This window comes from Gordionus sp. m RMFG-2023, chromosome 2 (genome assembly GCF_954871325.1).
Source record: "Gordionus sp. m RMFG-2023 chromosome 2, tfGorSpeb1-WG-v2, whole genome shotgun sequence".
Taxonomy (NCBI): domain Eukaryota; kingdom Metazoa; phylum Nematomorpha; class Gordioida; order Chordodea; family Parachordodidae; genus Gordionus; species Gordionus sp. m RMFG-2023.
The window spans coordinates 10,336,585-10,349,953 of NC_088776.1; the positions used below are offsets into that span (position 1 = coordinate 10,336,585).

Below are 13,369 nucleotides of genomic sequence, written 5' to 3' on the forward strand. Positions count from 1 at the left end.
AGACATCATCTCTTTTAAAATTTGTCTTATAAGGTTTATTTAAAATTGTTATTTAATGAGGATTGAAGTTAAGATCTATAAATTATTCCTTGAATAATAGTCCTAATAACTATAATTTCAAGCCAAATTTTTCATTATTTCCTTAATTATAATCACATATATTTTTATCTAATGATTTTCTATGCCTCATTTAACAATATGTTATAATATACACATTATGCAACTAAATTAGAAAGAAAAAAATAATTTATTAAAGGGACGTCATTTATGCAGCAGTTTTCTATTTAATTCTATAAGGTAAATTTTTTAAACATAAATAAATAATAATATTTCGTTTAAATTGAATAGAAATTTAAAAATATATATAAAAAAAAATTGCGAATAGATATAACGTGAGATAAAAAAATACAAGCCAGCTGTAGGTCATTATGTGGTTTGTATGTTGACTAATCGTCTTATTTATCATATGCACATTAATGTCCTTTAATAGACGTGCAAACTTTAGAATGGCGCTACAGCTGATTCCTATATGGATCTTTTAATAAATGAATCATCAATCTAGTAGTAAATATCAGAGACCTGCAGAGGTACCATTTGCACCGCCCGGTTTTTTAAAAATATATTATTTTTAATTTTTATAGATAATAATGGCGTTAATATATTCGGTTTTAATATATAGGCCTAAATATTTCTTTTAAAAAATATTTTAGGCCTGGTCCAGGTATATTTTAAAAAAATTAAAATAAATTGCAAGTATTTAATTTTCAATCAGATTCTAAAAAAATAAAGTCATCTGGTGTTTTTTTTATAATATAAAAATATATTATATGAAAATATTATTTTTTATACATTTTGAATCTTATCTTTTCAACAAAGAAATATGCATATCTATAGATATTATTCAAGAGGATATTATATTATAGCGATTACAATTTATATAATATTAAATTTTAAAATAAGATTTTAAGATCCCCATTGCTAAATTTAGATACTTTATATAAATAATAAGATGTGTATTTAAATTGAGAGCAATCGGGCAACTTTCCCCGAAAACAATCACCCGCCCTGTCATAAATAATATTTTTTGCCAAAAAAGCAATTTTCTAATATTGCTAATTTATATTTGATTACCCTTTTTAAACATATTTTAATAGCCCATTTCTATCTCCTCGAGAATTTTTGTTTTGCCAAGCTATTTTTGATTATAATTTAAACTCAAAATATCTACTTAATTTAAAAATAAATTATATTGACTCTATTTAATTTGAGATCTAAACACAATATCTGTATTATTGTAAATATATAATAGTTTTCCCTAACTAAATCAATATCAATAAATGTATATACATTTTCATTAAACAAATAAAATAATTTATGTTAATAAATAAATTTAAGATGCATTTTTTAATCTGGACAATATTCACATACTGCATTGTAAGAAAATTCTTTTGCTGATATTTTTTCGCGTTTATTAATGATTCTTACAAGAGCCATTTGCTGTTTGCTATTTTTTTCAATCAATTGACCCACCTTAGATATAATTCATTTTTTAAATAAGAATAGTTGATTAAATAAATAATTTTCTATTTATTATATATATATATATATCTAATTTGACTAAGGTAATGTATTTCGACCTCAAAGAAAGCTAAAATTAGAGAAGTCATATTTAATATATATATATATATCTAATTTGATCAAGGTAATGTATTTCGACCTCAAAGAAAGCTAAAATTAGAGAAGTCATATTTAATATATTTTTATAAAATCATTGGAAACTTTTTTGACCTTAAATATGACTAGGTCATAAAAAAATGGTTAAAAGTCCAGTCATTTTGATATAAATTATATTTCAAATAAATTAGGATGTATTTTTTGAAATTATTGGCCCGTCCAAATATTTTTATTCAATGAATATAAAACAAATAAAAAAATTAACTTATGGGGATGGGGTGATTTATGATTTAAATTCGTAATAATAACTTCATAATGCTATATTATATATATTCATTGATAAAATAACCATCCATATAAATTAGTCTTACATCCTTCACATACATTCCTTAAATAATTCTAAAATTTTTAACAAATCATAAATTAGCAAAATATTCTTCAAGTAAATGATTCTGTCTTTCCTTTATTTTCTAAAAACTGGAGTATTTTTATACGAGGTATGTTTGTTTTATTTTTATATGACATCATATTATATACTAACCGTTCCTGAATATTCGCCTTTAACTATCATAACTAACGCTTCGTTTCTGTCCGAGTGAATATTTTTTGGTATGACGGTTTCGAGCATTTTACGAGTTAAGTCTTTGACAATTTTGCCATCGTTATTCGATCCTTCATCGTTACTTATGAAAATACCCGTGTAAGTGACTAATTTGAGGTCATCTTCCATAGATGGGGGAATTATTTTGGTGATGATTAACTCGAGAAGAAAAATTTTGGGAAAAATAAAAGATGGGAGATATATTATATACAAGAATAAATGTTTAACCAAAAATATATAAGTAAGAGTTATTTTTATTACGAGATAATAAGAACTTTTAAGTTTTCAATTGTAAATTTTAGGTGGATGTAATTCACTTTACTTATGTTAAAATTGACTCTGATTGTGACTATCAAGTTGTAATAACGACTTTTAAAAAAAATTTAAGTGATTAAACAGAAAATTTCATATTATTTAATATAATTATTAGTGTTGTTAAACGGCTCGATTTGATCCGATTTTTAAAAATGGCGAAATTAATTTTTATCCATAAAAATATTACGCAAGCCGGAAGACGTTTCTCAGAGGGATGGCACAAAGATTTGGACACCTATTAGCAGAATCTCAAGGCTTAGGCGATATTTTTTGACGAAAATTGAGCTAACCGTTTTTAAAATGCGGCTCAAATAGAGCCGTTTATAGCCACACTAATTATTATTATAATAAGATATCTTATCAAATAATTTTTTTTTATAAAAATACTTTTTGTTTGTAATATTTGCCTTCTTTAAATTTGCGATCTATAATTCTGACTTTTAAATTCAGCCTAACCCAATCGTCTGAGGATTTAAAAGCATCATGGTTGGTCCTTTAAAAAAAATTCAAATTAATAATATAGCTTTCTAAATTGTAAGGGTATCCAGAAACGACTTATAAAAAATGTCTAAAATATAACACAATGTCAGAGCCAGCCTGAATTGACATAAATAAAATTTAGGAATTTTTGAAATTCATTTAATGAAAGATTAATTTTATGAATCAAATTTTTAAAAAAATAGTTTTTAAATTATTTTCTGATAAAATAAAAATAAGCTTATTTTTTAATATTTTCCTTCATATTTTCAAACTTTTTAGGGAAAAAAAAATTAAGTTATGCTTTAAACATATCAAGAGATTAAAATAAATTAAATATGGATAAATTCTACACTAATAGACAATTTCAATTATATTTAAAATTGAGAGATGTATTTTTTTTCAAAAATATTCTTCTAATTTTGCAGTCCTAAAACAAATTTGCTCCCCTAAAAATAGACATTTTTCTTGTTGCCTGGGCAAAGCCGGTAAAGTTAATGCCTCAAACTGGCTCTGGACAATGTAATATTTATTTCTACTGAAAAAAATATACCATAATTTAATATTTATAATATTTATTTCTACTGAAAAAAATATACCATAATTTAATATTTATTTACATCGAAAAAAAATCTAAATAGCACAGCATAATATATATTTTTTCGAAAATATTGGAATGAATAAATTCTTATTTGACTCTAACGATTAAATTTTTTAAATTGGTGTCTAAAAATAGTGCTAATAATTTTTTTTCAAAAATACATTCAACAGGATGGCTTGATGTAAGTGAAACATTATATTTAATAAATACAGTCATTTTAGGTTTGGGGTAAACATATAAAATGATAATGAGATAAATAATAAAGGTTTTGAAAAAAACGACAACCTATTTTTATGGTAACATTCCAAAAAAGAATTAATTAGTTAAAATTATGTTATATTGATAATTTGTTTTGCAAAAATTTTACTAGTTACATCTTAAATGTCATAATATTTAAAACTTTACGCGAATTCAATATAGCAAATATTATTGAAATCACTATTTCAAAATGAATTTAGGCCAAAACATTAATCGTGAATGCATTTCCGTGAAAAGCAGCCATTAATATTTTTTGAGATTTTACTAACTGGCTCAACTATAAATGCCTGATTGATTATATAAACCAACATGCTTTAAGGCGTATCTAGTTTTTAATAAAATAAGCAAAATTTTTATATTTTCAATACTAATTTAAATTAGGCCTTATCAAATATTTTCACCGTATTACATTTGCTATAATGTACTCGCAGTAATATCTTTGGCGGAAAAATGTTTAGTAGTAATGATGTTATGGGAGGTTTATTATATATTTTTTTATAGAAAACCTTTTATCCGGCATTTCTTTCATATTAATAAGACCATATTGTTGCTTGACGGGGTTTATAAAGGATACGATTCTGTCCTTCTCTGAACTTTTAATATCTTGGCCATCTTATAAAATAATTTTTAAAAAAATTTGGGATGTATATACAGACAGATATTCTTGGGTAAGGCCGGTTAATTATCTTTTTTTCAGACCAATATTTGGTGTTAAATTGATACTCACGGTTTCGGAAATTTCGGGAAAATGTGGGTAAGCGGTATAAATATTTAAAATAAGAAGTTGAAAATTTTAGCCTTAAATTCTATGAATTAATTTTATTTATTTTTTTTTAATTTAAAATTAAAAAAATTTTTTTTCTCTTCTTCCTCTATTATATTTTTTAAACTTTTTTTAATAGCAAATTCACGGAAAAAGAAATTGTTTATAAAAAAAAATATTTACTTGTTTTTTTAAGAAATTTTTCGAAATCTTTGATTGTTATGAGTTTAGTCAAAAACTTTGGGATAGTTATGGCTAAATCATCGTGAAACGCTAACTTAACTATAATTCGGCCATTGTCTTCGTCAATGCCTTCAATCTTATTATGAGGATAAAATTATATTTGTAATTAAATATAATTATATTGATGATAATAAAAAGAAAGAAAATAAGGAAGAAAAAACGTAAGGATATAAGCCCTGCATTCAATTTTATAAATGAAACTGGATGAGTAGACAGAATAATATGAATTATTGAATAAAAAAACAATAAAATTATCAAGATGGCTTTTATATTTATAAATTACCTTTCCATAACAGTCATTATAAAGACTCCCTTTAAGTATAACCACATGTGTCCCTATAGAATAGTCCAAGTTATCCTCTGGTTCTGCTCCTTGAGAATGTGGAGGATGAGGGTCATCTGATTCAATGATTTTCCTGAGTTTTGCATGTGATTTGGATTCTTGTTCACTAATAATTTTCTCAGCACCCAGTCCCAACCCCTTAGGTCTTAACATTGGGGTAATTGGGGCAATGACACTGATGTGGTAATTATAATAAAAAATGTTCAATATAATATTCAATATTGGAAAAATAAAATAATTAGAAACTATTTCATTAAGATACACATTATATACATGATTTATTATGAACAAGTTGATAGGAATAAATATTATTATGCTTACCTTATATATTTTAATTACAGAACAAAAATAGCAATTTTAAATTTCAAAATGTCTAGATTAATTATAAAGTTACAAAGTATCCAGGATTGGGCAGTATTGAAAATACCAAATATAAATACTTTTTTATATTTATTGATTAATTTAGTATGAATTATGTATTTGTATTTTAAATGCTAAGAAATAAAAAATATCTTGTATTTTTCTTACAATTTGAAATAAATATAAATACCTTTAATGTTTTTTGAAATCATGTCTGTTTCATTTATTTTATTAAAATGAGCAATTTTCATACTGAAAAAATAATTTTATTTGAGCTAGAAGATGTACTAGTGTCACCAAGTATTTTTAATGATATTAAAATTTTTGGAATATATTTTAAGCTGGGTATTTGGAAAAGCCTCAACCTGTCATTTAAATATATTAGATGGAAGGTTCTTTAAAATATTTTATATAAAATTATGGCTCTATAACATTATTTTTATCATAAATATCTTATGTTCATTTAATTTGGATATAATATTGCATATCAATATTATTGGTTATCCTAAACTGTTTTTCTTTAATATTTTAGCAATATTATTGGTTATCCTAAACTGTTTTTCTTTAATATTTTATAATGATGTAGTTATTTGTTTGCTTTATTATATTAAATAGGATGTTATAAAACTATACCAAAATAACTGCTCATTTTTTAATACAATAATATTATTCATTAATTATTTAAATTTTTTTAAATGATTAATAAAAATATAATTTATAAATAAAAAATGGTTATTCAAAAATATTAGAATATTTTTTGTAGATATTTATAATGTTGTTAAACGGCTCATTTTAAGCCGATTTTAAAAAATGGCTATGTCAATATTTTAGCCAGAAAAATATTGTCTAAGCCTCAAGATTTCGATAATATATGTCTAAACCTTTGTTTCTTCTATGAACAAAATATTCAGTTCAGGCATGAGTTAGCCATTTTTAAAAATAGGCTCAAAACGAGGTATTTAAAAACACTAGATATTTATTATTTATATTTATAATATATTTCTTCTGTTATTTTTTTTAATCAAATTTGAAGTGTATTTGCAAATTACCCAACTCTGATTGTAACCATTAAAATGATTAATTAATATATAAGATTAAATGTAATCGAATAACGTTTTTGATCTTAAGCCAATAGGATCCCCAGGTTTCCATCCCATTCCTTTTAATATAGCTTGGCCATACTCCTCAATTGGTATTACATTATAGTCAGGATTAACAACACTAACATTAGGTAATGAGAATGGCTATAAAAAATAAATTCTTCTAATTTTTTAATTGTAAATAAAATTTTCAAACTTGGTCAATTTTTTTATCTAATGATATCATAAAATTTGAATCTGTTGAAGTATTTTTAACACCTTTAAATTCCTTGGACTCTTAAATATATTTCAAATAAAAACAAAATTTTTTTATTACCTGTAATAAGACTGTTTATGGCCTCAACCTCTAAAGTACTTAAAATATTGTCATTTTTGATTAGTGGAATAATGTATTCCTTTTTTTTTGTTGGATTAAGACTAAAGTTTTTATAATTTAATTATAAATAAATAAGCAAATAAACCTTTTAATTTTTTTATTATCTAAAGATTTAATATAATCTTTGCTACTCTCATCTTGTTGAAGATCCTCATATATTGATGATTCTTGTAATTTAGCACTTTTTTTGTTAAACTTAAAAATTACAGACATAAGATAGAATAACCGAACAGTAAATAGTGATTCACACTATTAAAGAAGTGGCTGAATTTCCAGTTAGATATAAATCTAAGCATGTATTCAATTCAAAATTTGGCAATTTTCCTAGGTTTATGATCCTGTCTAAAATTAAGGATCGTGATCGAGTTCATTTTGTTTAATATTCGATCTCGATCCTTTTAAAAAATTTATTTTAACTTAAAAATCAATAAATAAAACCAAGATTTTTTAAAATAAATTAAAATACTATTTTATTAATTTTTTAATAATATCCATTATAGATTTCGAAGATAATATTTTTGTAGACTCACTTAAATTCAGTAAAACTTAATTTTTATAGAATCACTTCAATTCAGTAAAACTCTATTTTTATTTCATTTTTCACAAGAATATAATAATCATAATACTTCCTTTTTTAAAAAAATATAATTTTCGAAAGGATAAAAAAAAATTATTTTATAAAAAAAAATTATTAAATACGCAATGAAACAAAATCAATCTTATTACGCGAAAAAAATTAACTAAAAAATCAATATATTCAAAAATAAATGATCTTCTTTTTCATATAAAAGTAAATAACATCCTTGACATTATCTATTTTTCATATAAAAACACAATATATCCTTGACATTATTGTAATAATAATCTACTAACATAATAATAAACATAATTCTACAACACGCCCCCTTAACAAAAATCCTGGGCAAAATTATATATATTTTTATATCACTATATTATATATATTTTTTATATCAATATGCAAAAAAAAATTAATCAGCATATAAACATTTAATAAATGATTCACTTATTTTTTTTTAAACATTATTTTTATTTTTATGTCTTTATTTCTTCTTTATCACTTCATACACTCAATCAGATCTTCAATGATACTCATCTCAGTATTGTTTTAAAGGGTCGATTCTAACTTTGCCATCCTCCTTTCTTTTAAGCGAATTTTGTAGTAGCCATCATATTGTTCTCATCCTAACATGGTGACGTTTCTCTTTTACGTTGGACATACGATGTTCGTGGGCAGTAATTGCTTCTTGATTACAAAACTATTTACATAAACAGCGATTGCTTCTTGATTACACGATTATTTACACCATTGAAATCTACGTCTATTTTTTTTTACAATTTCCTCTTTCAACCATTTCTATGCACTCTCTTCCGTAATTGATCCCTGTGCCTGACACCTTCACTATTATCATCAAATTTTATCCTATTTAATTTGTTTCTCAAATTTTCTATTACTACACCTTTCTCCCATTTTTTTGAACTTCCATATAATCTAATTCATACTAATTGTCCCACAGTGTATTCCAATTCCCTTCTATCAATATCCTCTACAATTACCGCAGTTTTACTGGGTATTAACATATCCAAAAACATCCTTACCTTCCGACCCAGTGGCGTAGCTAGGAATTTTCCTTAGAGGGGGTCCATACATATAAAAGCTGGGTGCCCCCCCCAGACCCCTTTAACGGGCCTTCGGCCCTTTTGCTCGGCCTTCGGCCGGGTTTATCTTACAAATTATAACCATATCTTGGATAATATATAATAAATATATTTTTTAAATGCATCAATAATATGTTATTATAATTTTGTAGATTATTCTCAATGACTTTATAATAATACTATCTAGAATAATTTCAATAGTAATATAATATCCTTCCACAAACATCAAAACCAGAAAAATATAATTCATATAAAATCACTTTTAAGTCTTTTGAACGTATAATCTAAAAAAAAATTTTGCTCTGGGAGGGGTCCAAACCCGAAAACCACCCCCGTAGCTACGCTACTTTTCCGACCTATCATTTTTTCGGCCGGAGACAAACCATTCTTACCTATCGCATTATTATAATACAAATGCTTCACCTATATTTCTCCTTTTCCACTTTTTGTCTTCTTCAACCATCCTTTAACCGTCGCTACCATCCGTTCCGCCTGTCCATTGGAACTAGGATGATACGGCGGCGTTAACACATGATATACACCCGTTTTCTCACAGAATCTCTTGAATTCTTTACCGATAAAAGCTGGTCCACTATCCGATACCACAGTTTTTGGAATACTAAACTTCGACCATACTTTTTTAAAATGTTTAATCACAATATTCGCCGTTAACCCATGAATTTCTTCAAATTCTATCCATTTGGAGAACGCATCTACACTTAATATATAATTTTTTCCTTCATATTCGAAAAAATCAACATGAACCCTCTTTCCTGGTTCTACAACTTTTGGCCATGTACTATTTTTATCCTTACGGGGCATGTCAGACCATGCATTGTATCACATTCCTTTCCAATTTAACAATATCCTCGTTCATTTTCGGCCACCATACGTATAATTTTTTCCCTCAATCACCGGGGTATAACAGCTCGGGGTCCCTCAGTTAATTCTGTTTCAATATTTTTGAAAACTTTATCATCATCTTTTCATGATCTTTTTCCCATTAGACATAATTTAACTACCGCTAATTCTCTATCTTTCCTTGTAAACTTTTGTATATCTTCCCATGTCGTTGGGCTACCCTTTATACTTCGCATTACCGTACGTACAAGACATTCTTCCCGATTATCAATTTTCAAAACCACCGATTGATCCAAATTTTCGCCCGCACCTAACCACGACAAAATATCAGGTACATGGTTCTCGATATTTTAAATCCAAATCAAAACTTCCTACTAACAATAACCATCTCTGAAGTCGAGGCGATAACCTCAACTCTTTGTTATCTTTTTTAAATAAATGTATCAAGGGCTTATGATCTGTAAAAACAACAAACTTCCTACCTATAAGGTATTCGCGACATTTCGATAACCCAAAAATCACAGCCAAAGCCTCCTGTTCTATCACTGAATACCGCTTTTCTACCTCTCGAAACACTCTGGAGAAAAATAAAACAGGTCTTTCTATTCCATCTATCAAATGCAACATCGCCCCAGCTACTCCTCTATTACATGCATCTAAGCCAAACTACTTCCAAATCACTATTAAAACACACCAGAATGGACTCTTTCCCAATTCTCACTTTTAAAGTTCTGAACGCAATCTATTGCTCCTCTCTCCATTCAAAATGTACCCTGTAGGTTTGCATTGGGCGGGTTTTTGGACCAAAAGCCCGCCTATCCAATGTTCTAAAAAAAATTTAACCCGCCAGCATAGCCCGCCCATAGTTTTCAAAAAATATATATCCGCCCACCCCGCCCATTTGTCCAAAATTCCCTACTCGCCCGCCCGCCCATTTGTCTAAAATTTTTTACCCGCCAACCCATTATTTATAAAATTTTTTTAACCCAAGCCCTCTTATAAAATTTAATTATGGTCATTCTTGCATTTTTTTAAGCATCTAATAAAAATATTTCAGCAATACATCTCTACAAAAAGTTTATAATTTAGGAAATTAAATAAGTATAAAAATAATCAATGTAAATTATGGACAATTTATTTGATCAAATTGAATATTTTTGAAAAAAATGTAAATGTAAAATTAATATTATATGTAATTATAATGCAAAAATAATAATGAATCGACATTTTCTGGATTCAAACACATTCTTCTTTGTTCTAAAAATCTTCCAGCTATGCTAAATTCGCGTTCGGAAGGAGCACTAGAAAAGTTTTTTTACATTCCCATAAAAGGAAATTTTTAATAGACAAAAATGTAAAAGTTTTATTGTAGTTAGGTAAATGTTCTTCACTTAAAAAAACGGTTGGTACAATAAAAAAAGAAATATTGTTATAGATCATTTAAACAATTATTTTTTTTAGTTTGTTTTTGAACAAAAATTTTAAATTTCCTTAACCCGCCCGCCCAGTTTAAATTTCTTAACCCGCCCGCCCAGCCCGTCCATAGTTTCAAATTTTTTTTAACCCGAACACTGGTATATCTTTCTTTTCATTATTCAATTTCTTACACATTTCTTGACTAATAATTTTCTCCTCTATTTCTTCTGTTTTAGTGCTATTTTTATTTCATCATTATTTCTCTCATTAACACATTTTCTACAAGATATTTCTTTTTTTACCTCTCTAGGCTTGTCATTTTCCATAATATTAACACTTTACGACAACTCAATATATCTTACCTTTCTTTTTTTAACTAGAACTATCCGCGTTTGCGACATATTTTTTTTTACAAACACACTTTTCCGATTACCCATCATACCACTTCCATTGATTTCATCTTTTATATCACACAATTCTTGATTTTTTATTTCAACATTTTGAACTTCAACCATTTCATCCCGTTTAATTTCATTTGAAAAAATACCCCAAAAATTATTTAATAGACCAATCTTAACAATCCATTCCCACCCCATAATCGTCTCCACTTTTTTTTTATCAACAATCAACAAATTTAAATAACCATTTATCACAAACGGTACTTCAATTTTTCCTAAAGCCTTTATTTCCGATCCATCAAACTGTTTAACTATCATCTCCTCTTCAATTATATTCTCTTCTGGTCAATATTCACAATAATTTTCATAACTCAATCGATATCGCAGCACCTGCATCCAATAGCTTAGATATTTTTCTTCTTCCTACAATTACTTCTACACGAGGACATTTATCCTTCTCACTTTTGCCCTCTAATTTTAAAATATGATTTATTTAATTTTTCATATTTTTATCATTTACCAAATTTATATTCCTTTTGTCTACTAAATTTCTTTTAACTTCTACATCTCCACCGACCCGAAATTTCATTTCAATCTCTAATGTAATAACTTCCATTTTACTATTTTCGCTATCATTTAGTCACCTCTCCCGACATTCTATAGCCCGATGTCCTTCCTTCCTGCACTTAATTCACATACTTTCATCTTTACCTTCTTTCAAAATATCATTATTTTGTATCATTCTTACATTAGATGCTGGTGCTAAGTATTTCACTGCCGGAAATGCTTCCCCATTTATCGGTTCACTTATATAACAATTCTCTTTAGCATGTCCCATTTTTCCACATCTTTCACATTGAAATGTTTTTTGATTATTTCCAATAATGCGATACGTCGGAACATAACATTTTTCCCTACTATGCCCAACTCCTGCACATCTATTACATTTAATCGGTTGCTTGTTATGGACGATTAAATCTATTTCGAAAATATTTTTCTTTTTCCCAACTTTCCTTTTCATTTCTCCAAAAGTTCATTGGCGTATTATACTCTTTAAAATGATCGTATTCCTTATCATTCATTCGATCCTCTCTTTTAAAATCCCTTTCATACTTTCTCTCATAATTTTCTCCATGACTATTATTATTTCGTTTTTCATTTCTCATCCCATGTTCACCTTTAATATCTATTTCTCTTTTATTATCAATACCTTTTCGTTCATCTTCCGACCTAATAATATTGATACTTTTCCTCATTCCTTCCATCATATTTTCATTTAACATTTTACATATTTCATCTTTTAAATTTAACATATCTCCCATCATTCTTTCATTTTCATTATTACTTTTTAATTCCTTTCCATTTTTTCCTTTTTCCTTTTTCCCTTTCATTACTTTTAATTTCAATTTCTTCCGTGATTTTTATTCTATCTCTTTCTATAACTCTTTTCATTTTTTTCCGATGTAACACAATACCAATTATCCATAAACATACCACTACTACAGCTATAATACAATTATTTCTCTGTGGAACCATTTCCACATAATTATATGTTTTTATACTTCTTTTAGAATTAAACATTTATTCTTTACTCACAAATTTATAAAAAATTTATTAAAACTTTTATTATAAATATTTTAACACTGCTAAACTTTAGAAAATATATTACACTTAATATAATTAATAATGTCAAAATTATAAAAATGCACATCATTAAATATATGCAAAAAATAATTTTTTACCTTTTTTTAAGAATCCTATTTATTTTTAATACAGTTGCACTGTGTCCCAGTTTATGTTCAAGGCTGGCACCTATTTTTGTTGACTCACTTAAATTCAGTAAAACTTAATTTTTGTTGAATCACTTAAATTCAGTAAAACTTAATTTATGTAGAATCACTTCAAT

At 26.5% G+C, this 13,369-nt stretch overlaps 1 protein-coding gene across 1 annotated transcript; it reads right to left on the reverse strand.

Annotated features, from left to right (window-relative positions):
- Positions 1-1,296: 1,296 nt before the first annotated feature.
- LOC135924627 (G-patch domain and KOW motifs-containing protein-like) lies at positions 1,297-7,324 on the reverse strand. Its single transcript, XM_065459717.1, has 10 exons — positions 7,197-7,324; positions 7,052-7,152; positions 6,932-7,011; positions 6,749-6,879; positions 5,216-5,450; positions 4,873-5,008; positions 4,433-4,538; positions 2,978-3,083; positions 2,216-2,434; positions 1,297-1,530 (listed from the first exon to the last, which is right to left on the reverse strand). The coding sequence occupies exons 1-10, from the start codon at positions 7,322-7,324 to the stop codon at positions 1,405-1,407; spliced, it is 1,368 nt and encodes a 455-aa protein (XP_065315789.1). The 3' UTR covers positions 1,297-1,404.
- Between the last annotated feature and the right edge of the window lie 6,045 nt (positions 7,325-13,369).